The 26,243-nt window shown below is 39.3% G+C and overlaps 1 protein-coding gene across 1 annotated transcript; it reads left to right on the top strand.

The window, feature by feature from the left end:
• Positions 1 to 1,497: 1,497 nt before the first annotated feature.
• dnajc6 (DnaJ heat shock protein family (Hsp40) member C6) lies at positions 1,498 to 25,035 on the top strand. Its single transcript, XM_088927179.1, has 18 exons — positions 1,498 to 1,902; positions 5,496 to 5,646; positions 9,097 to 9,146; positions 11,798 to 11,946; positions 12,380 to 12,500; positions 12,907 to 13,048; positions 13,808 to 14,002; positions 14,508 to 14,625; positions 15,420 to 15,499; positions 15,764 to 15,957; positions 19,729 to 20,142; positions 20,451 to 20,609; positions 21,061 to 21,156; positions 21,392 to 21,523; positions 21,794 to 22,084; positions 22,509 to 22,657; positions 23,143 to 23,319; positions 24,062 to 25,035. Exons 1-18 carry the CDS (start codon positions 1,719 to 1,721, stop codon positions 24,161 to 24,163), a joined length of 2,904 nt encoding a protein of 967 aa, XP_088783305.1. The 5' UTR covers positions 1,498 to 1,718; the 3' UTR covers positions 24,164 to 25,035.
• The last annotated feature ends 1,208 nt before the right edge of the window (positions 25,036 to 26,243 follow it).

Below are 26,243 nucleotides of genomic sequence, written 5' to 3'. Positions count from 1 at the left end.
AGTGTTTGCACATAAAACAATTTGAAGTCACCTACAAACAGTCTGTTAATTTGTAAAAAAAAAACACCCGCAGGTATAGATGCCGAAACTAATAGGACTACTTCAAAAAGTTACTGCTTGGACTGAACATCACAGATCAAGCTCATCGCAACAAAAACAAGCAGTAATTCAAACACTGCCCTTAGGCAACTACTGTAGCTGCAGAAAGCTAAGAAACTAGCTTCACCTTGCATTGATATGCAGATATGTCTTTTTCAAAAGCAGGATTTACATGTAGGTTACTGTTTGTATTTATTATGCACTGTATAAGACTAAAATATTATGCTTGTGAGACAGAATTTACCAATCTAAAAATGGGTAAATGTGAAATATAATTCAGATCTTTTTAATTATCACATTTGATTGATCTTTTTTAGACCTATTGGAATGATTAACAAAGTAAATATAGTATATATTTATAGATCGTGAAACATCAGGCAGCTTAAGACAATTTTATATTGGCAGTTACAGAGCTAAAGTGTTAAAAAACAGATTTTATCGTTTTATAGATAAGATCACTTTATTAGCCATATCCAATTTCTTGCATTACTATTTGCATACCCCAGCTTGCTCTCCAGGAGACACACAGGTAGGGAGAGAGAAGCTTGGGGTCAGAGCACAGGGTCAGCTATGGAGCAGTTGGGGTTAAGGGCCATGCTACTCCCAGCAGAGTAGGATTTCTCTGCCAACTGTAGGATTTGAACCTGCAACCTTCCAGCAACAAGTGTAACTGCCATTGGTAGTGGTGGAGGGGAGTCCGCATTACCTGTAAAGCGCTTTGAGTGGAGTGTCCAGAAAAGCGCGATATAAGTATAAGCAATTATTATTATTATTATTATAAGTGCAGATCCTTAGCCACAGAGCCACCACTCTACCCCTTATTTTCTTCTTACTCAGGCGTAAGTAAGACGTGGGTAATACTAATTTAGATGTTGAATAGGAAAACATTTACCTTTATTAAACACAGCTGTTTTGAAGGACATCGGTGAAAATTCTCAATCATTTTTATGTATGCAGATTAAAAAATATGAATTGATTTTGAGTTATTCAGAAATGGTTAATGTTAGTAACTGCTATTGTTAAAGTGCTTATTGCTACATAAAATGATCATCATTAAAATGTCATTGGCCAATCATGTAATTCTGTGCGTTTGGCTCTGTAAGATTACAATATTGCAATTGAAGAGTGCATTCAAGAATTCCAGACTTGAAGGTTTGGAACTTGATTTTGGAAGTAAGGCAGGATATACAGTGGATGGAAGTACAAAACTACAAAACTATAGCTTAAGAGCGCTAAGGTGACTAAGAAGTCAAAGGCCTGGACATAAACGAATTAAAGAGTAAATATTTTAATAGTAACATAAATAAGCAAGTTATTCAATAACTGTAAATCTTAGAACAGGCAATCCTTGGACACCTCTTGCTTACATGCATTTTCAGGATTGGCCTAGAGCCAGGAAAGGAAAGCCCCGAAAGGACCCATTAACTCAGCAGGGAGAGCAAGAGGCTCGAATGTGCTGTGTAGTAAATGCAGTCCTGATGACAGGCTTTTTCACTGGCAGAAGGAAAGAGGAGAGACTGAGCCACCAGGCTTAAGAAAAAAAATAGTGTTCTGACCAGGGATATGTGCATCGTCTTTATTTCTTTTACATGTAATTTGCATAATTTGGTGGCGTGCTCATGAGCCTGCTAGGTGGCTACAAGAAAAAGACTAGTTACGATGGGTATGAATCTTTGCAGTTGGTCGACAGCAGCGCAGACTTCAGTAACGGGGAGACAACCGGCAGCACACACGGTGGGAGCTCATCAGTCAAAGTGAATCTTGCAGGCAGACAGGAGGACTACAGCACCATGGACAGCTCAGGTAAAGACTCCGACAACAAGACGTACTGTATGCTTCTCGTTTGTGTCTGGGCGTAACGCTACACCACTGCCTTGAGTGCTGAAATGTGCACGGGTGTTGCTGCGTTTTTGTGGTACATTTGGAACCGATTAATATTTTTATAATAACTTGATACTTGTTAATTAGTATTTGCACCGTTTCGTTTGCACCGATTGCCCCGAGGTTGTATTTTGCTTTCTTTCTTTAAGTGATCAGGTGTTTTGCGTCGTTATTTCCCCATTATTAATCCTGTTATGCAAATTTTATTGAGATCACAGCGTCCGATTAGTCATGCTGAAATATGCTGCGCTGCTGAAGTTGGAGCATAGTGTAAAATAGCAATGAAGTAATGTTGGTGAGGGACCACTTTGTATCTGTATACTTCTAGATTAGAAGCTACTGTCTTTTACACTCGATTGAGATCGTAAGTGAAATGTACATGAGTAATAAAACCGTATTGAAACTATTTTTTGTATTGTTGTGGCTGTATAAAATGTCTGCATCGCACTATTTTTTCATCATTTTGTGAATGTCGTGTTAGAATACTGCAGATGATCGGTGCAGCGTGAAGATATAATAAAGTCAATATTATTTGACGAATGTCCACAGTCTGCCTTGCAGGCTCGCTAAACCGCAAAAATACGTCAGGTCTGGTTTACGTCAGCTGTTGCTGTTTCGCTTCGATTGCATTTTGATCGCTGGGGCAGGTGGAAGATCCCATCCTTGTTTCAGACAAAAATCGCCGAAAACCGACTGCCACGAATAGACAGTTGTTCAGTGGGAGGTTCGCTGCAGTGCACTGAAAAATGAGGAGGCCTCTGGGACTCAGCCCCTGTGAAATCATAATGCAATCACCGAGCTTTCAGTGATAGCATAGTATCAGTTAAGCTCATTACATACAGTACAGTAGGCCTCTCCTTTATGGGCCACATCATCTTACTGTTTAGAGTCATTATCCTTTCAGGGGTAGAACACAGCTTTGGGGCTTTCAGCACTTAAACAATAAACATTTAAAGTCAAATAGTTTTTGCACAGACAGAACGTGTGTAGGGTGCAGACTATCAGCAGAAAAGCATTTGTGACACAGGCTCTTTGTCCAGTTCAGCACGTTTTGCATCACTGTTTTGTTTGTGTTGTACCGCTTGACTTTTGTTGTTGATGAATCTCAGCATACAGGTGTTCAAAAACAGTTACAGCTGTATGAACGATTTCATATTTTTAGCTTCTGGAAATTCATTTAGATTATTGCTCTTTTTAATTGGTCAGTATCTGTATATTTATAATACCATTTTAATGCATGTCTGGTATGATATGTGGTCTTATGTTTACTTTGAAAAGATGTTCTGCATAATATTCCCATTATTCTGGTTACCAATTTAGGTATAAAATGCAGAAGCAACAGCTGCATTTTGTACACTAAAATGTGCTATTTTTTAAGTCTGAAAATATATTGGGTTTCTTTGAAAGGAGGAATATTGTTAACCACACTGACAATTTTGAAAACTATAGTACACAGGATATTTAGGAAATGAAATATTATTAATACTAAAAAGTGAAGACCAGACCAGACAGGTCAGAACTTATGCTGGTTTCAGGAGCAATGAGTTACTAGAAAGACACCCCCCGGATAGGACACTGATCTCACAGAGCCTATCACCTAGCAAAGCTACTCCCCTTTCATATAGCTGGCTGGACTGGAGTAAATGGGAGTAGCAGCAGTATTTGCAGCAGGGGCCTTAACCAAAATCCTATCAGTTAAGAGTCTGAAGCTGATCCACTCTGCTAGCACTCATAGCATTTCTATAGTGTAGTAAACTTTGTCCCTAGCATCTTTTTTTGGAAACTTAATAACTTAATGAGGGAAGTCTTATGGGCTATTTTGTTTCCTGAAGCTGTATCCATAAATTAAATGCAGTGTGTGCCTTCATGTAATTTTTAAGAGCACTGCATGTGTCACTATGGCAATGATAAGAGTACAGAACCCTTGTAAGGATTTGTAAAATAACCCTGTGAATTATAATTACTCAGCTGTTTGAGGTTTGCAGATAATTGTTCAAAGGAAATTGCTGCTGAACAAAAGCCCGACTTTTCCAAATTTGGAAAGGAAATCCAAGAGATAGTGAACTATGGTATGCTCATTTAAATGTGGAATACATCAGCATAAGAACAAAGGAGAAATGTTCGCTATAATGGCCTATGTGGTAGGTTTAGGGGTATCACATTAAAAGCTTATGAATTGGATTTTCTGAGTTACTATTTTAAGTACACTTATAACTCTCTTTGTTCTGAGTTTTAGGTCTTTGGTAAAACTGGTTATTTCCACACTCCACACATACATCTTGTGAAGTTTCTGTTCACATGTCTATGCATCATCTTCATATAGAAATGTCTCTTCAGTCGCATACCCAAATGTTTGTTTCAATAACACTTGAACTCCTTTCACATGTAAACAACATGAGAGTCTACTGTTCTGCAGATAATACAGTGCCACGAGATTATCTCAAATAAAGGTTTCCTATACAACAGCATTTCACAATGCAGAAACCCACCTTTAATCTGTTGAGGCAATCACCATATCACCATTGAGAACTACACAGACTAATTTCAAGTAACGCTTGGGCATGCTTTTAAAGTGCTTATTACAAGGCTGCCTGCAGGTTTAGTACATAGTTTCAAAAGACATCGCTTCTAAACTACAGTGACATTTATCAATAAGCATAATCAAAAAGATAATCAGGCCCTCTTCCATTGGGTCACTTGAATTCCATTTTGTAAGCTTGAAAATGTAGAATAAAAAGAAGTTAATAGAAATAGAAGTTTCTTGTTGTATATGGTGGTTGTTTCAACAGCTTAATGGTGAAAAGAGGTACTGTAGATGTAGAAGGAGTATAATTACAAGAAATTTTATCAGAGACATTAAAGGATTCCCTAGTGCAGTCTTCTTTAAGTTACCCTGTGTAACTTGTAGATTGAGGAGATGGAGGACTTGTCAAAATGTAAGGACATCTGACGTGATCATTTATTTTTTTACCCTAGATTGCTTTTAGTTTGAAATTTCAGATTTGGACCCTTGCTGAAACATAACTAAAATGCTTAAGTAATCCTTCGGTGCCTGCTTTATAAAATGCGGTATATCAAGATGTGATAGGCAGTCTATTAACATTTTATATTGGGTCCAGCCAGATCTTTTTTATTCCACACACAAGCCACACCACTTTTTAAAATATGACCTTTTCCAAACGCTTTCCATTTTCTGAAAATTTAGCAGTAGGAGAAAAAAGCAAACATGCTGGTGTAAGTGTGAAGACGATGACGTATCTTGTCAAGAGACATCCAGACTACAGCTCGCATGTTCTGCCATGCCGCGCAGGAATCCTACAGACAGACTGAGTCACGGTCCTGATTTCATCTCATAAGATTCATAATTCATTAGATGAACAATGCTTCTTAAACGTCTTCTTGTACATTAATACCTTTAAGCAGGCAGAAGCGTCCCGATATTACTTCGGCTTGTTGATCTTTGTCAGAGTGCATGCTGTGTGTGTTTGTAAGACATCAAATCTGGTCACTTAAAGGTGCTTCATCTCCAGATATGGAGGCCAGCTATGGAGGTGGACTGCTGGATATGGTGAAGGGAGGGGCAGGAAGGCTGTTCAGCAACCTCAAGGACAACCTCAAAGACACCCTGAAGGACACCTCTTCCAAGGTGATGCATTCTGTAGCAAAGTAAGTCACAAGGCTTTTATGTACCGCTGGCCTCTTCTTGAATTTCTTTCATCTGTTGAATCTCTTGGTGTATTAACTGCACAAGCCACTTCCATTATCTTGGGGTGGGCAGTGAAAGTGGCTCGATTATTTTACACAATAATCCAATAAGAAATTGGGTACAAATGAGAAAAATGACAGGTTTTTAGAATGTGGTTTGAGCCTTTTAATTTTCAATTTCAATTCAGTAATATTCTTATTTGAATTGAAGTAAATTCTTTTTGCTAAGGCTATATTTGCATGTTAAGTTCTCGTGATGGTTGCCTACTCAAATTGATCAGTCAGTTTAAAAAAGAAGGAATACTTTAAGTGACGGTAAAACGCATTTACCATGCTTGATTATTTTAAGTGCACAGCCCATATGGAAGGCATGTGCAAAATTGATTAAAATACATCTTAAATTATACTGATTTAAATGTTTTATGTATTTTCACAGTGGGCAAAGCAACAGTACACACATTACCAGCCTGAAAACCCGCTGACATTTTCTTTTGCTGTTTGAAAAAGAAATGAAATGGGCTAGTAGATTTGGATATTGCTGTGAAAAGAATAGCAAATCTAGTCTGAAAGATAGATTTTGTTTATTTCAGCCACCAGCATGTTTGTTCATAAGAGCAATGAAAAAAGTCTATAAACATAATATGTATTTGTCTACATTTGCATATCTGAAGTGAAGAAGCAAGTAAATTGTAAGGGGAATCGATAACCATTGAGTTGAGTTAGAAGTGTGTTAGAATGTTTCCCTGTGGGTTCTGCACCATTGAGTATTTATGTCATAGAATATAGAGCATTTCAAGAGATATGACGTGATTTAAAATGACCAAAAATTGAGAATCCTACAAATAGTGAAGGAGGCAGCTGATTTTCTGTCATTAATGAGTCATATGTACCAGGCACTTGAAACACAGGCGAGGAAGGACTCCTCAGAGCAAAGCACGTTTCAGCATGAAATGGCTAACAAGATCAGAATTTTGAGGTGGCAGTTTTCACTTTATTATTTTTTTTTCAACCTGCAAGCTTGGTGGAGGGAGAAAGAAAGACAGAAAGAAAGACAGAAAGAAAGAAAGAAAGAAAGAAAGAAAGAAAGTATGGCTAAAGGAAAGATGAAAAAGGATCAGTGGAGATTGGAGTGATAGTGGATCCGCCATGGTTCACTATTGTTGTTGCTCCAGCCAGTGTCTGGCAGTACCTCTCTCTGAGAAGCTGCTGACCTTAAGTGCCTCACAAAGGGGATCAGTGTCTGCTGGACAGGGGCAGTCCTTCTGAGGACATCATTTTAGGGCTTTCTGCCTTGTCACGGCCACCATTCTAAGGATTCCTCTGGCAGTGCAGGAATTTGGCTGTGGAAAGTGCAAGGAGTTCATGTGCAGATAGACTCAGTCTGTGGACGCCTTCTTGTTCATGTATTATTAACATTATTGAGCTTTCTAATAGATGACGTCTTTCCTTCCTCCCTTGTTGAAAAGTAGCTTATTTGTATCATGATTACATAATATTGTTTAAATAATATGTTGTCTCAGAGTAAGAGGAAAAAAAATCTTTGTCTATAGAATATCTTATAACACAGGGTTTATCACCATTTTATATTTCCATGAGACATGTCTTTAATTGTTTAAGCCTCGTATGACATCCATTGTATAACTCTACAGCTGTAGATAACAGTTGATCCTCAGATGCCTGTTTTTTGTGGTCATGTTACCCTCCTCAAAAATTCAATTTTGCTGATTTGGCAATTAGTTAACAGTGCTACTCCAGAGTCTAATGCATAATAAATCTAAATATGAAAAAATATTGTAATATTTATGCATGCCTAAAAAGTCAAGAGAAAGTTTGATCTAAAGTTGTTTGATTTTTATGCAGTAACAGAGAGTTTTTTGTTGTTGGTGTGTGCCAAGGACCAGATGTACTCGGTTTGCTTCAGTGCAGTGATTTATCACATTTTTGCTTTGTTTTTCCACTTTGAAAGCAAGGATGCAAGAATGCTTAATAAATCTATCTGTTGGAACAGCAGAAGGTTCACAGAGTAAAATAAGACGGCAGACAGAGGACATTGAGTGTTGTGGCTAAAGCTCAAAACTATCCTGAACTTTGAAGAAAGGCTCTTTAATTTTTCCCGTTACTACCTCCTCCCACCCCTGGAGAGCTTCTAAAGTTTTCACTTTCAGGAAATGTAAGTGTTTAGCTGGCTGGGATTTTGTTGCTAACTGTTGGCTGGTGTCTTGTATACACTATTTCTATGCTTTTATTCAATACGGTAGCTTTAGTCAATGCAATAGTCTGAAAATTGAGCTTGCAATTATAATAACATCACTTTGTTAACCCTTTACAATTTCTTGCATTAGGAATTATCTTTTTGCATACCCCAGCTTGCTCTCCATGAGACACACAGACAGGGAGAGAGCCTGGGGTCAGAGTGCAGGGTCTGCCATTGTACAGCGCCCCTGGAGCAGTTGGGGTTAAGGGCCTTGCTCAGGAGCCCAACAGAGTAGGATTCCTCTGCCGGCTGTGGGATTTGAACCGGGATCCTTAGCCACAGAGCCACCGCTCCGCCCCATGATTATGATTAACTTTATGGATCCTGCATGTTTTCTGTGTACACTACAGGGGGAGGGATAAGTCACTGGTGTTCACACTCATGTAAACTTGACTTCTTGTAAGATGCGTCCCTGTTTGCATTTTGTGTTTCCATTTTAATATGTAAGGTTTTGGATACTTCAGCAGGATAGTTCCCTTTGGAATGCTGCATAACACTGAGCTGAACATGCAGATAAATCATAGGAGGAAGCTGTTAACATACTGTATACAGAGCAAAGCACATACAGTACATATGTACAGTAGATATGACAGTGACTTTGTTGCATCCATTAACTCACAATCGGCTATACAATGTCAAGTGCCTTAAAATCTTGCGTTGGTGTGATCTGACTGATTTCGAGATCAAGTGGATTGTGACACCGGAAGGTCATGAATTTATGTGATTGATTTTCTTTATACAATCAAATGTAATACATCATAGTGTACAACCAAAAATGTAAGAAAGTTTCATTTCCACTAGTTGAAATGTGACTGTTCTTTTACTCACAAAGTGTCTAAGCCTGATAATATCATATATTCGTATTTAATTCCAGTGAACAGACGTTCGAGTACTACAGTGCCTTTCAATTATCTCTTATGCGGTTTGCCGCTGACATACTCTTAACAATCCTTAACAGCTTATTGGAATGGATTGTCTGTTCCAGAACAAAGTGCAAATGACTTCTCAGTCCAAAGCGAGACATTCATCTCATTTCTGTCACCATTGTGGCTTATTCTGCTGTATATTCTACTGCAGATAACAAAGAAGGGCAGTGTGAAAAAATGTGTGTACTTCTTTTTGCTAATATGATATATATCTGCTTGTCTGAATTTCAGTTATACAAAAGGGGAGCTTGACATTTCCTACATTACTTCACGCATTATAGGTAAGTAATGTATTTTTTACTTTTACAAATTATTTTTGAGTTTATTGGAATACCTGCCCCTGCACTATACTAAAGCAATGTGACAGGCACATTGAGTGTGTCATGACTTATAATGTGTATAACCATGGCTGGGTCAAAACATATATCCTCATGCTTCTGTTGCACCTGATGGTGGTTGTAAAACTCATGTATACTACAGGTGAAAGAACAAAATGAAATAAAGAATTGTTACATTCAGGGTTTCCTTAATTTACTGTCACTATGTGCAGTACTACTAAAAAACAGTGGATGAGTAAGACATCTTTGAATGCATCTGTCTTTGAGTTTGAGACCAAACTCTAACCTTCAAGTGTTACAAGCATAATGTTCAGATCCATCTGACCCTTGCAGTCTTCATTCAAAGGCAGTAGACATAACTCAAGCTTACCCAGTGAAGAGATTAGTTATTCAGATGAGCAGGAGGTATTGATTTTGAATCCAATAAAAGGCTCCCTTAATATACAGTAATAATTAAGATAATAATGTACAAAAGTATGTAAAACCAAATTTATTTGGACCTTATTTATTTATTTTTTAAATATTTTATTTTTCCTACCACTGCACTGAACCTATCCAGAAGTCCACTAGTCTTTTTTGAATTAGAATTATTAGCACGCATTGAACATGTAATTAGTCATAAAGTCCAAACATGCTTTTTGTTCTGTATTTAATTAAGTAATTACATTTATATAGTGCTTTTCATCCCAAAGAGGACCACAGGGTTTACATGTGCAGGAGAGGCCCAATACTTCATCCACCCCTCCGAAGAGCAGAGCCCATCTTGGTGATGCTCGGCAGTCTCTATCTGTCTGCAGCCCCACTACGCAGCAGTTCAGATGGAGAAGTGAGAAATTGGTTCACCAAATGGATTGGTGGTACAAATGTTAGGTAGGCTTGTTTGGAAGAGTGGAATTTAGCCAGAGGAATAGGGGGCTGATACCCCTATTTGATTGTTGAAGTCCATCAATCTATCCATTTTTACTCCGCTTTTCCTGGTGAGGGTCGTGGTTGCAGCAAGCTGAGTAGATCAGCCCAGACTTCCCTGTCCCCAGCAACAGATTCTAGCTCCCCCCCCATGGATCGTCACCTTGTCCTGGTGGTGGGGCTTGTGTACCTCAGGGATGCGTCATCTGGAGCCTAATGCTCCTGGTAGGGTTTACCTTGGCGTTCAAGTCTGAGTTGAGGGGTCATACAAAAGAATGGTCTAAAAAAGACCCTCATGACAGGATAAACTAAGATCGAATGCACCCTGCCCGGGACAGGGTTACCGGGACCTGCCCCTGGAGCCAGGCCAGGGGGGTGGCGTTCGCTGGCGAGCACCTGGTTGCCGGGCTCAGCCTGAAAAGGCAATGTGGGGCCGTCTTGTGAGCTCACCACAAGGGAGAAGCATTGAATGCGATGCCAGTCTAGTGGCAGGCATAAGTGGAAAGTGTGGAAGTCTATAGTGGAATTTAATCTGGACACTGGGTTTGATACCCCAATTCTTCAGGACAGTGCTATGAGGTGCTTAATGGCTGAGTCATCATGACCTTGATTTATGATCTCATGCAAAAGACAGTACTGCCTATGGCACAGTTGTCCTGCATATCATACTAGAGCATTGGCTGGGAAATTCTGGTCCTGATTGAAGACCGCCACCTACTGGTCCACGACCACTTACTACAGTAACCAGGTTGTCCTAAGAGGTCTTAGTACAGTATCTAAATCCTATTTTAGTATTGCAAAGCAGTCTAGGTTTTTTTTATCAGTATTCAAATAGCCAGTACATCAAATCAAGATAAGAGATGTTACCTCAAGGAAACAGCATTTTTGTTATTGCATTCAAACCTGTACTGGTGTATCTTAATTCATAGTGAGGCTCTGCTACAATGCTGGTGGCATCTGAGGAGATATTATGGTTAAACACAGTGCTTATCATTCACAGACAATATTATTGTAACTCCGACACAGTCCATTAGGCTTCAGTTCAAAGCTAAGTCAACAGTATGAGTACTCATTATCCAAGATTGAAAGCCATCAGGCCAGTCAATAAAAGACAGTTTCTTGCATCAAGGGTGATATAATCACAAGTGGCAACATGCAAGATGTTTTCCCATTCAGGTCTTTTAAATGAGAACTAATTTCTGCAGAGTGTTCTCTTCAAATCCTGACCATTTTTCAGCTCTTACTCTGTGTTATTTAGTGACTCAATGCAGTGATGAAATCCTTGAACTTTACTATTATTGTAGTGATGATTACATCAGATGCTGAGTTTATAGTGTTCCTGTACTGTGTTGATCCATTAATGTGCTTGCTGCACCTTGACTTTAGTAAATGGGGAAAAAGGCAGTTCCCAAGAGAGGTGACATATCTAAAACGGCGTTTTAAGTTATGGAGAATCTTGAGGAGAAATCTCTCTCTATACTCCCTTTAGTAGTAACTGCATATGTCTGTTTTCTATGTATACAAAATTAAAAGGATTATAATTGGCTTTAACTCACAAAACATATTGTAACTGATTTTCTGTAAGTGTAAGTTTGTTGTGTTTGGTCTAAAATAAGACTGAATCCAGCAGCATGAAAGGTGTGTGTTTGTACATACAGTAAATGTGAATGTGTCCCTTGCTTGTGTAGTGATGTCTTACCCGGCTGAAACTGTGGAGATTGGATACAGGAATCACATTGAAGATGTCCGGTCATTCTTAGACTCCAGGCACATGGATCACTACACAGTCTTCAACCTGTCTCAGAAGGTCTACCGCATTGCCAAGTTTCATAACAGGGTGCGTAAGGCCTTTAAAAATAAATATACAGTAAGTGTTGTAAGACTGTATACCTATACAGACATATAAGCAAATGAACAGGTAAAGGTTTATTCCATGCTGAAAGGAATAGAAAAGAGACGACATTTCAACTGTGAGGCCTCGTTTCAGGATGGAATAAATGTTTACCTGTTCCTTTGCAGCCTCCACCTGCTGACGCAGCGCCCTACTCAAACTTCTACATCCTATGTAGTTTTTCCAAATGAACATAATGATTAGTTTGGGCCTCTTTATGAAAGATATATGTGACAGCTGTTTAACACGTGTAAGTATTAGCATATACAGTAGGGTCAGGGAGAGGAGCCATGTTGTTCAAACCAAACCTACAGTAGATGTTTTGGATCTACAGATATATCGGTGATCTCAATGGACGTACATGTTTGACATTTGCCAGGTGTCCGACTGCAACTGGCCAGCACAGCAAGCCCCCAGTCTACACAACCTGTTCGCTGTGTGTAAAAACATGCACAACTGGCTCAAGCAAAACCCCAAGAACGTCTGTGTCATTCATTGCATGGTAAGAAGAGAAACTAAGGCACCTTGCCTTCTTCACTTTATGTTTGCTGCCTGCCATATCTTTTGGGTATGTATGCATTGTGGATTGCACCGTTGCTTCACAATGTGCATTTTGTGTAATAACGTGCATCTGGACAAATGTACGCAGGCCTTTATAAAATAACAATAAATAATAATTGGCATTAGCTGTTTTTTTTACACTACATTTACCAGATATGAAACATTGTATGATATTAAAATACATTTGAGAAAAATGACTGCTGTAATTTTGCATACTTTCCTCACCAACTTTGATTTGATCTGCATTGGAGACTCATACTGTACATAACCCTTCTGAGTAATGTTTTAGTTGTCTGCAAAGATTTACATGTACTATATGCTTGATCAACTGTTTTTCCACACTATTGTCTAAGGATGGCCGAGCAGCCTCAGGTGTTCTGGTCTGTGCAATGTTCTGCTTCTGTCATCTCTTCAACCATCCAGTTCCTGCCATTCAGTTACTCAACTCCAAGAGGCCTGGCTCAGGCTTATGGCCGTCACACAAAAGGTGAGGCACTGGCCTGGTTCCTTAGGAACAAAAGAAAAACTAAATTTATTGTTTTTCTATTCATGCTTTGCAGTAAAGATAAAAATTGCATTGTCCATATATAACATGTTAGGTATCATAAAATGATCATTTAGGTAATGCACATTTGTTTTTAGATCATCATATAGGTAAGATTAAGTGTTAATCATGAATTACAAAGGTAATGGCTGATGCTTTTCTGCTTCTTTGACTGACTACACAGGCCTGGTGGGTTTTGATTTCATCCTGGCCCTTGTCAGATTTAAACTTTGGAACTCTAGAAACAAGCTGAATGAATAACGACAGAATCCTGACTGTCAACTTGAAATGGACTTAGAAATTGTTTTCACAACAGTTGAAAGTGTCTTATTAACAACAGCGCTATCCTCTCATTAGAGAAAGAGACAAGTGGACAAGCTTGTCTAACACACTCATCTGTGGAGCTGTTTGTTATTTAGCATGTGATAGGGGAGTTAGTTTTGGATAATGCAGGTCTCTCACTGACTTTAAAGACTGCAGGCTCCCATTGAATTGCATGAGTCACTGTTGTGCGAAACTCTTGAGAGGCCCTAGATAAGTAATCCCAACCATATACAGCATGACCCAAACCTTAAACTGCAAGGTACAGTACCTGGACTGGAGACCTCCACCTGCACTCTGAGCAAACAACTTTACAGGTTGAGCCACAGAGGGGCCCATATAGAAATACTGCTTGATGTGATCTGTTATTTTCCATTCCAGGTACATAGGCTACATATGCAGCATGGTGTCGGAGAAGCCCACACTGCCACATTCCAAGCCCCTCGTTATAAAATCAGTCACTTTGAGTCCTGTCCCTTGCTTCAATAAACAGCACACTGGCTGTCGACCTTTCTGTGACATTCTTATTGGGGAGACTAAGATCTTCTCAACAGCACAAGACTACGAAAGGATGAGGTGAGCAGAATCTCTATCCTGACAGGCATAGCCTAAATGTTAATCCAGACATGATGCATTGAATAAATTCAGTCAGGGATATTTTAAATCCCAACATTAAGAGGTGAGATTAGCAGGCCTGGATGTAGTGGGGACACTAAAAATACATACTGTAGGAATTTTTGTTCTCAAACGTGGATTTAAAGCTGTGTATAAAAACGAATAAAAGGTTTCACTTCCACAGTGCACCAGAATAAAAAGAATATGATATTGTCTGTCTGGGACAAAATGGCTTGGGCAGTATTTTACTGCATTTGGGTTTCTGTAATGTCAGCGTGTTTGGTGGAGAACGAAGAGAACAGGCATAGCGGTAGTATTCTCAGAACAAGAGCACAGGCACAGGAGCCAGCAAAGCAAAACAACTGATTTTTGTTTTTATTCTTTTATTTTTTTCTTATGAATTTTACAAAACTGCCTTGCCTTGATGCTTTATACTTCCCGCGGGCCTTTCCTGGCAATTACACAGAGAGTACCGAGTCCAGGAGGGGAAGGTGGTGATTCCAGCGGGTATCAGTGCTCAGGGGGATGTGGTCGTCTCAGTCTTTCACATGAGATCAACAATTGGTGGAAGGCTTCAGGCAAAGGTACACAAAGCCCGTTTCATTGTGGCAACAGTGAGAAATGTGTTTTTTTTTTTTATGAGCCGGAAGGCAAAAAAATATTATATCAGTGGAAACTAAACTCTGGTGGATTCGTTCTGATTTACCAAAGGTTTTTTACAATCCTTTGTAATATGCATGCATTTTTTTAAAGGAAAATGTTATTTTTTTGCTTCTAGACATGTTTCTTAGCACTAGGTTTTGAATACGAAATATGTTTGCTTTATAATAAGAAAGCTATAGTCTGCAGTGGAGTAAGCATTCTATATTCATGAATCTGGTGTATGAACTGCAGTTCAATATGGTTTCAGTTTTAAGAGTATAGCTTTATACAGGGCTATCAATGAGCACATCTGAGATCATTTTTTCAATTATATGTATTATGAATATTTTAGGGCTTCACAGTGTTCAAGTAGGTAGCAGAGCTGCCTCACAGTGCTGGGGACCTGGGATGCTATCTCGGTGGAGTTTGAATGTTCTCCCCATGTTCGCGTGGGTTTCCTTATGATGTTCTGGTTCCTTCCCATAGTTCAAAAACGTACTGGTATGTTAATTGGCTTCTGGGAAAATTGGCCCTAGGTGTGAGTGTGTGCATGTCTGTGTGTCTGCCCTGTGATGAACTAGTGTCCCATCCAGGGTGTACCCTGCCTTGTGCCCGTTGCTTGCTGAGATAAACTTCGGCTCCCCTGCAACCCTGAATTGGAGGAACAGAATATGAATGGATGAACATTTGAACAATTTTTTGACTGTATTATTAAATTGCTGGCTTTTTTCCGCAGGTGACAAATACACAGATATTTCAGATACAGTTCCATACTGGCTTCATTGCTCCAGGCACTACAGTGTTAAAGTTTACAAAGTAAGTTTCAGTTTCTTATTATACCATCGCTTTTCTTGTGTGGTTTTGAAAAGACATTTTAAACAAAACTTTGCAGAGTGAAGATAACAGTTTTAACAATTGATTAATTTAACATTTCTGTTGTACCTTATGAATATATTACTCACTGTTTTAACCTTAGCCTTCCTAGTACAACTGTATATCAGTGTGCATCTGGTGATGGTGAGCTCTCATTCTGTAATGGTTACTACAGTGTATTACAAGGCCCTTCTGTCACATGTTCAGGGCTGAGTTGGACGCCTGTGATTCCCCAGAGAAGTACCCACAACTCTTCCATGTGGTGCTGGACATTGAGGTGGAGAGTGCTGACAAGCAGAAGGATCTCACTCCACCATGGGAGCAGTACCCCACAAAAGACCTGAGCCCCAACATCCTCTTTTCCTGTCATCAGGAACATCAGGATGCCTTAGCAGTTGTAGGTAAGAAATGGTGAAAGAAGTCAAAAAGACATTGCTCGCCACTGAAGGTTTTGGCAGAAGTTTCCCTTCTGCGGTAATAGCAAAATGCATTTTTTTACAAGCACTTGAAAAGGGCTACAGCACATCTGAACCTTGAAATGCTCGGAATGGACAAATATATCATTAGGACAGATTAATTAAGCCACAAGAGCAACTGAAATGTTGTTTACTTTTGCAGAATTTACAGTAGTTAAGGTTCTAGGTTGCGAAGGAGTTAGCTGATACAGAGCATCAATCATTCAGTCAATCAATCTAATCTAAACTTACTTTGATCAATCAATCTGTGTATTTACTATGTACTGTAAATAAGACAAAGAGAGCAAATTCTTTACGATGATGATCAGGCAAAGAGGCACATAGCATGACAGGGGAGGAAACAAAAGTATCATGAAGAAATACAAGTTTTAAAAAGTGTAAACATCTGTCTGCAGGGGATCAGCTCTAACATCAACATCTACTAAATTGAATTGGCATTATTTTAACATTTGCTGTGATCCATTTGTTAGCTTTGTGATCCATTGAATTTACTTTATAAGCATATGAGCTTAATGATGAATGTATTGTATTATTTATACAAATACAGGATCTGGGTACAGTACGTCTGTACAGTCACATGGGCTAGACCAAGTGTCAGCCCATCCACCATCTTCAATAAAAATGACTGTTTTAAGGGAACAAGAGAAACCTGGAAACACTCTCTCTTGAGTGGAGAAAGATGACAGTATTATGCTTGAGTGATAGGCTTAAAAGGGCAAATTGAAGCTATAAAATTCAAAATTGTATTTTAATATAAACAGCATCAGTCAAGAGCATAGAAACATGACCCTATTTTGTGCTAGCCCTGCTTTTTAAGGTGTATAAGGGATAACAACATCTCATGGACGCCTGAAGATAGATAGCACAAATGCAAAACCTTTTAATTTGGCCTTATATTTTGGCCCTTGCAACTTTAAGTTGAATTTTCAAATGAAAATAACCTTGCAACATGAATCACAAATCAAACTACATTTCTCTGTTCATCTCTGCAGAACTGCAGCTGAGCTGAACACACTTATTTCTTATTATTGGAAGAACTATAGCTGAACAATGCAGGTTACTCAGTGTAAACCTTGAGAACGTTGGCGGTGAAGGCACTTCCAGAAGATTACACAGCAAAAAAAGCATGTTATGGTATTTTATGAAAAGCCGACACTTACATGTATAAAACTTCAAACATGATAGAAGTAACAATAGAGCATGATTCATATTCCATATAAGAACCGTTGAAAAATGAGTTCCATCTACAGTAGGCGCTCCTCTGACTGCACATTTGCAGTGGATTAAAAATATATAATCATCAAAGAAATTCTTTATGATAGCAAATGAGCTTATTCATAAGTTCCCATACCCAATCAAAATCATACTCTTCCTTTTGAAATTGACCATTTGAAATATATGTGTATCATATCTTAAAATGGAGGAACCGGACATCCAATTAAAAGATACGTGAAAAATCCAACTTTCACAGGTGTTCACAAATAAACTCTTGAAGTGCATGGATGCAAATTCATTCCATCTCTCACCGATGGAAAAAGCCTATACTCACAGGCACAAGCTGACTTTACAGACTCTTAAAATGCATGGTTGCTTCATTGTAATGTCTTCATACCATACAATAAACATGGATATTATTTGCTCCAGGTAGCCCCCCTTTAGGAAGTTCAGAACCATCAGAAAGTCTAAAAGTAGACATGAGACGTGTTAGTACTATTCGGCAACATGCGTACTCTAGCAATAAGTAAGGTGGAATTCACTAAGGTGAATGTGCCTTATTAAGATGCCTTATTAAGATAGAAATCTTTAGCATAGCAGCACACATATTATGGTAAAGTGCAGGTTTTCTTAGCTGCTAAAGCTGGCCTTATCTTCAGGTGCACTTTACGAGAAGGTGCAACTTGAGAACGTGATACATAGAGATCACTGACTGTAAAGGAAGTAGCAGAGGAAACATCTGAAGAAAGAGCATTTTGCAAAATAAGCAATTCGATGTGAAAAGACTCGAACATTAATGTGCCGTGAAATATGTGATTCACGATTGTGCCATGGGAAAACAGTAAATTGAAATACCTTAATAGAAATAAAGTTGCTTAAAATATACAGTTTTGTAGAACTCTGAAAATTCAGATTCTGAGTAGAGAAGCCTAGAAGCCTAGAAGTTTCCTGAAGAACAAAAATGTGTGTCAACCTCTGCACATTATCTGGGCCAAATTTTGTTTTAATGTACGTAGCTGTCATGGAACCTATCAAAATCAAATCGGTATGGTATCATGGAACCAAAATCACATAAGAACCTGCTCATCACACATCTCTGAATTTATTCTCAAAAAAAGATTTATGGTTGAGTTTGCAGAATTTTGTATGATCCTGGCTGAATTTTTTTCACCAGTCCGGAATTTCATTTTTTTAACAGGAATATCACGTAACCTGGAAAACTCTCCAGTTTTATGCTGTAAAATGGGAATTCCTCATCTGCTCAAAAACTGGCCAGTGTAATCCCTTTCTGGCTTTCTTTTTTTCCCTCAACTAGTGTATGTTTTCATGGATGGTATCAAATACTAATACCAGGCTGGATGCTACAACTTTTTGTCTTTTTGTATTACTAAAAAGAAAAGCTGCCATTTCATTGACTTTCCTTTCTATTTTCGAAACTGTTTCTAAAGCCAGGCAAATTTGCTTTGGCGAAGCATACAAAGTATTCTTTATGTGGCTTCATTGAACAACTCTTTTTTAGGTTTTCTTAGTATGAAAATAACGAAAGGCAAAAGATTTCCCTGACTAACATTCTAGGACAATTAAAATAATGACCCTTTTTAATCCAATTTTATTCTTTTCTAACAAGACAAAATGGATATGGAGGCTTTTGAAGGTAAGGCTGTGGCATAAGAAATAATGCATAATAGAAGGTTATCAACGTACTGTAATTAATGCGAACCGATGAGTGTACCTATTTTTCTAGATGTCTGTAGAATTCGCAGAGCTAGTCAGCTGTCTTTTTAATACAGAGGAGAGCTCATTTAATCCAGGTTTTTATTTCACATTTTCGTCATCATTTATTTTCACAAGCTCCCACAAAAGGCAAATATTAGAGCCCCAAAATAGAAGCGTAATGTAATTTATCGCACTTTTTAAAAATAAATCTGAAATTAAAAGTATTCTGTGAACACATCAAGATCCTCTTAACTGTACTGAGTTTGAATTGGGTAATAGGAGAAGCCCTCAATATTTTAAAGGATTTAGTGGAGCTCCTTGTGTCTCGTGTTTGGTACTTTGTATTGTAACGCATACGACGAATATTACAGGTTGTGTGAGCTGGCTTACCAGCGCGGTGACGTCACTGCCCTTCCCTGTGAATAGCAGGGACCACAGCCGCTGGGCTGAAGGGAGATTTCCCTTTAGCTCAACTGGCTGGGTCCCTGTTGAGTGACGCCGGAGGCAAGGGTTTGAGTCCCCATTGGTGTGGGGGGCCGACCTGAGGCGGTAGCGGCAAGGGCACATACCCACGTGAACCCGAGAGCACTACAGTATAAATGGTAGTTCACTGTATACTAGTACTAGAATCCTGGGTAGCTTAGTTTTAGTTTCAAACCTGTCCTTTCTGGTTTCATAAAACAAGTCACAACCTTGTCTTATTGACGATTTTAAACTGGGCTTTGAAATGTCCAGTTTAAGAAGCATTTCCCCCGTGTTTGCCAGATCCCAGCAGGGCCCAGTCTGGGGCAGAGGACCGCACCACTCTGGCGAAGGAGGACAGCGAGCCTTCTGATGACGAGCTGCTGTCCCTCTCCAGTCAGCAGAGCAATGCCAGCAACGAGAAGCCCGGGGCGCAGAGGCAGCAGGGCACGCCCAGGAGGAGCAAAAAACAGGAGGCCCAGCCCCCGGCACCAGCACCTCCTGCTGAGGATGTGGACCTCCTGGGTCTGGACGGGAGTCCCGGAGACCAGGTCTTCTCTGCGGCTCCTCCCACAAACACTGACCTGCTGAGCGACCTGTTTGGAGACGGCCCCCCCCAGGGCGGACAGCCTGACAGCAGGCCTGCTTCTGCACCGTCCACCCCCCGCAAACCAGCGGTGTCTCCGTCTCCATCTCCATCCCCTCGCCCGAAAGAAGGTACTGGCCTTCTCACTCACGTCCATCAGTTTTTTTCTGTTAGCTGGGAATAAACAGCATTTTAGAAAACACAAAATTGCATTCTTGTACTTTAAAATGACCAGGGTAATTTCTTATGCTCTGTCTTAGATTAGATTTCCTTCCCTATCTGGTATATAATATTTACCGGTTGCAATTGGAATTCATTCATTATATTAAATTGTACCTATTGATCTGTCTTCACGATGAAGCTATGCACAATATTTAGTGACTGGTTTGCTTTAGATGCATCTGTATTAAAAGTAACGAGGGCTTATTTGTTGTAACAGGTTTTGATCCATTTGGATCCAGTCCTAAACCTCAGGGCCAGGAGTTTTTGGGATCATTCTTAGCTACAGGTAATACAGGGCAGACTGACCCTTTTCTGCATGTGACTCGGTCCCAATCCCCTACTTCACAGAGCACAGGCAGTGACCCCTTTCACATGGGTAAGGCATGCACTTCTGTACTGAACACATCTTATTCTGTCATATGTGTATTATGCTCAGGATCCCATGACAAACACTAGAGATGTTGTGTACATCTCCGTGTAACAGGCTATGAATACATGTACAGAGTCTGATTGCTGTCAGCATTCTAGAAACTGATTATAATCCTCTTTTCTAGGTTCTTTTAACTCGCAATAATTAAGTAGCAAATCATACAAATTGCCCATTTTAGTTTGTAGAGACTCCCTTGTCATGTGGTGATGTACAGTAGTTCCATTTTCTTAATTTTTTTTAATCCTAGACTTCAGGTGAAGACGTTTGTTGTTTACTTTTAGCCAGTGCTGTTTTATGAGTTAAAATACTTATCTAACCCACTGTTTCTCCCTCTCGAATGCCCCACTGTTCTCAACGCTGTTTATCATGCTGACTGTGCATTGCTTTTTCCCTGTAGGAAGAACATCTCCAGTCCCTCCCACTACCCCTACAGTCAACATACAGCAGCAGAACCTGATGGGAGGATGGGAGTGGAACAAGCCCTCTGCACCAGGTAATAATTGCAGGCTTTTCTCCAGATTCTTTCAAGTCTAGTACCACACATTGTCTTGCTAGGATGCCCACATGGGCTGGAGATAGATCTCCTTATTACTTAATTGTGTATTGTGTATTCTTAGCTCAAACCACAGATGTGTCATTCAATTTGTTACTGTAATAAATGTTGTGCCACTTTTTTGTTGACACCCTTCCATTTAACTTTTGTGTGCCCATACGTTTTGCTCATGGAGGCTTTGGGATGGGAAGTAAGTCAGCGAGCACAAGTCCTACTGGCTCTGTCCACAGTACTCCCACACATCAGCCAAAACCTAACACTTTGGACCCCTTTGCTGACCTTGGGAATCTTGGCGCTAATTTAGGAGGTAAGGCTTTCCTCAGTTCAGTGCCACTGGAATGTCCATCACATGGCCGCGGATAGAAAAATGTTATGTCTCCAGCTTTTTTCTTTCTTTTCACAGGAAGAAATCTTGCTTCCAACTTTTCCGATTTATGAACTTGTTTCTTTCTGTAGTCTTGAGAATTTATCAGTCTGCTTTTGACATGCTGTAATTGATGAACAATCTCTTTCTTAGTAACTCTACTGGCACTGATTTTTACAAACTCCTTGTAAATCCTCAGTAATCACCCAACAGGTGGCTCCGGGTTTTCCAGCAAGCCCACAACCCCAACTGGCAGTGGGGGCATCTTTCCTCCAATGGGCTCTCCCCAGAAACCCTCCCCCCAGCACACTGCGACAGGCTCCTGGCAGCAAAACACCGGCTACACCTGGCAGCAGGGGGGGTCGTCATGGCAACCTCAGCAGGGAAAGCCTGCCCCACCGCCCATGCCCCACTCCTCCCCCCAGAACAGGCCTAACTATAATGTCAGCTTCGCCAGCATGAGCAGTGCTCCCAATACCAGTGGGAAACAGACTGCCAACTTCGGTGAGTCCGTGACAGGGTAACTGTATTCGCCTGGGTATCAAATTCACAAGGAGCCAACAGCTAATATCAGGTGTTCCTCTCACACCAGATGTGCTCCAGCAATTGAAAAGAAGTATTTCTTAACCCTATTGGTCTATAACAATGAGAGCCTGTTGTTGAAATTATCTGCCTTAAATCGGCAGAAACCTAATAGCAGCTACCGAGCTGTACAAGTTAATTACTGCATTAAGCAATCTTGCATTGCTGGAGAGTTTTAAAGCATAAGTGTACCTAGTTTTTAGATAATGGGCAAAAAGTGAAAACCTCCAAAAACCGTGAATTGACTCGTGAACAAATACAGTAATAAATTCAATAGGAATAAGTCAGTAAACGAAATTAATGTGGGCTATATTTTAAAAATATTTTTTAAATTATATTTGCTCAGGGACCAAACCAAAAGTGACAGACGCTAACTTTGATGACTTGCTGTCTGGACAAGGCTTCTCAGCGAGCAAGGAGAAGAAGGGTCCAAAAACAATAGCAGAAATGAGAAAGGAAGAGATGGCCAAGGAAATGGACCCTGAGAAGCTAAAGGTAACAGATTCAAAAATTGGAAGTTGTGGGGTGACAAGATGGCTTAGTGGTTAGCACTACTGCCTTGCAGTGCTGAGGCCCTGGCTCAAATTCCGGGATGCCGTCTGCGTGGAGTTTGTATCCCTGTTTTCTCCTGGGTTTCCTCCTGGTGCTCCAGTTTCCACCCACAATCCAAATACAGGTAGGTCAGTTGGCTTCTGGGAAAGCTGGCTGTCGTGTGAGTGTGTCTATGTGTGTCAGTGAGATGACCCATCCCTGCTGTGCACTGTTGCTTGCTGGGTCAAGGCCCCCCGACCCTGTATTGGATAAGGAGGTTTTAAAGTAGATGGATGGATTAGAAGATGTCAGACAGTAGCAGGTGGGAGACAATTGTAATGATAGATTCTCCCTATGAAGAATAATGCTCCCTGCTCCTTGCTGATTTAAAGAGTGGTCAGAAACGGCAGCCCAAATTCAGCCCCAGTTCTTTTCTGCGTCTTGTTTAGATTCTGGAGTGGATTGAAGGGAAGGAGCGGAACATCCGCGCCTTGCTCTCCACAATGCACACGGTCCTGTGGGAGGGAGAGACCAAGTGGAAGCCTATAAGCATGGCTGACCTGGTGACCCCGGAACAGGTCAAAAAAGTCTATCGCAGAGCTGTGCTCGTGGTTCATCCAGATAAGGTAAGTCTCTTGGTAGACTGCAGAGAAACAAATTCCCTTGCAGTGAACACTGTATTCTGGATTTCAAATGCTTGCCGTGCAGAAAAGTCCTTTTTTCACTGTTTTTCCAAACTTTTCTTAATGAGGCATGAAGTGATGGGTTATTGGATTTTTTCTGAAAAACCATTAGTAAAAAGAAAACGACAGATACTGCACATACACAACATTAGGGTTGATTATGGGGAAAGTATTCAATTTATATATGTCCTGAAAGTGCCCATTTATTACCCTTACAGCTTTTACAAACCCAAAGCAACAAACATCTGCAGTACTTGCTCTTTACTATAACTTAGTGATGGATCACTACACGTATACCTTTTGTATTTTTAAAGATTTTGTTTAGTTATTATCTTTTTGCTCTAAAGGATTCTTTTCATACCATAAATTATAATAGGAAAAAGTAAAAGCTTAATGGAGAAAGATGTGGTTTGTACATCATCTCAACCCTCTGGAGAACAATCTTGTAAATTTACAATGCCCTAACAGTGGTGTGGTTAAGACAGAAACCTGGTCTTGTAGTGAAAGCTGTTTCAAATCACAAGTACAGTACATTATACAGGAAATCAGCAATAAGGGGTATAAAGCATAGAACTCTTCTGTAATGCAGACCGCATGCAGTTTTTTTTATAGTGTAAATGTTTTAAACCTGAGAAAAAAAATTTGTACTAAATACTGAAATTGTTCCTCTTACTCTTGTTTTAAGGCAACTGGGCAACCCTACGAACAGTATGCCAAGATGATTTTTATGGAATTGAATGATGCTTGGTCAGAATTTGAAAGCCAAGGACAAAAGCCACTTTACTGAAATGCAAGGAAGTTCAAACCCCCCTACTCAGTAATGCGTCCTTCAGATCTGTGCTGTGATTCTTTTTTGTTATTATTAATGTCACTGTTGCATTGGTTCTTTTCCAATAGAGACTTCAATATACAGGTTAACTGTTTAGATGTGAACATCAGACTCACCCATGTAACTGGTGTGTGCTGTCAAATGGGAGAAATTAAAGTCTTGTATGGAATGTGTTGGGCTGAAGCATGACTCGAGACTTCAGAAAAGCAAGGGAGGTCCAGAATTGATGAGATATGCACCCAACAGAGACAAAAAATTTCAGATACTCTTTTTTCATAACCTTCCATGTCATAATCTACAGTAACATACAATGCTGGTTCAGTTGTAAACAAAGTTTCAGAGAATTGCCTTGGAAGGCAGAAGAACTACCTTTCAGCATGTAGCTAATGGTGCTAATGAGATGTTTATATGGCAAACAGCTTCCACTGTATGTTTGCATTCACTGTAGAACAAGCCTTAAGGCAATTACTGTACCTTGTTACATCCTGTTACAGTGCAGTATAGAAATATCTCTAAATGGAACGTTTGTTTTTCACCAACAAAATATACAGTACAACAAAATATACAACATACGTGACAATATATGACAAAATCTGGTATTCTGAGTTAGCTTTGTCTCTCAGAGATACTGTAGCAGTGTTGCAGATTTCTCATCCAAGCTGGACCACTCTAGTTTTTTAGAACGCTATCTAGTTGACATTAATATACAGCATTTTCGTTTTAATATTTAGTTATTCTAAATCAACATCGATTGAGATGTTCTGCATTAATATGAAACCCTTCAGGAAAAAAAAAATAATTAAAAAAGTATTTGTAACTTCCAAAAGAAATGTATCAAACATACAGTAGGATCCAAAATGTGTCAATGGGACTTATTTGACCAAAATGTGTGGCGAGTTACCCTTTTTTAAGACCTCCTGTAAGAAGATTTTTGACAAATTATCTCTAGTCTTCTTTGGTTATTAAGGCTAAGATCATTTTCCTCACTAAGTTCATTATTGACAGGTATCATTCTCTGACATTATTAAGAATTGCATGTCTTTGATTTGTAAACATGTTAATGAAAATGGTTTACAGAATCTATGGTTAAACTCAATTTATGAGCTTATTGTTGATGGGTGTGAGATACAGAGTCTATGCAAAAAGAGGTGTATTCAAGGTGTTATTATTTGTTTTTAAACAAATGTTAATATAGCCTTGTTTTAGTGTTTAAAACTGACAAATAAATTAATTTTCCACTGGATCACCATGAAAATACTCTCTGAAGCATCTCACATGGTTAAATGAAGGCTGACTTCATTGAAGTGCTATTCACGGTACTTGATTCATGTTCCTGGTTATTAAATAGCCAAGCTGGTGTAAAAATTTAGTTACACCTTGTTAGAAAGAAGATTGTATTTAATGTTGCAGTATAGTATCAATGAAAGAGACTGCCATTTTTCATAATATGAATACTGCAGAATTAATTACATATTGATACGATTTTAGTTATGACCTGCAAATTCCATTTATAAGAGATGAATGGAATAACAATAGTGTGTTAATAACTTTGTTAGAACTACGTCCTACTAATAATTAATTGTATGGTTGTTAAAAATCTGATAAGTCACCTATCTGAACACTTCAATAATGATTACCTTAGTGTTTTTTAACATTGTTTATTGTGGATACACACAGTACTGTGTCATTTGCAGCCTCTAAACTAAAGTGTCACCAAAATGTTTGCTAGAATTTTGTTTCCTCAAGGAAACGTTTAAGCATTTTAAGTAGTAGCATTGTAAGTAGCTTTTTTAGGATATGGTATTCTGTGTTTTGTGTTTGTTAAATGACTTTGTTGTTTGTCATACACTGATGGGCCAGAATTTCAGCAGGAAAGGCAGCTGAATGCCCACCAAAGAATAATAGGACACAAAAATCATAAAGAAATTGGAATTGTCTGTTAAAAATAAAAATATAGCTTGTGTTGGTTGTTGCCAGTATATTGTATGTTAGAACTAATGTAGCCCATGTGTTACACAACATAAAATTGTCACCTTTA

This window comes from Atractosteus spatula, chromosome 11 (genome assembly GCF_055471065.1).
Source record: "Atractosteus spatula isolate fAtrSpa1 chromosome 11, fAtrSpa1.hap1, whole genome shotgun sequence".
NCBI classification, from domain to species: Eukaryota; Metazoa; Chordata; class Actinopteri; order Semionotiformes; family Lepisosteidae; genus Atractosteus; species Atractosteus spatula.
Note: the sequence above shows the minus strand (reverse complement) of the source record. Positions and strands in the feature narration are given on the sequence as shown.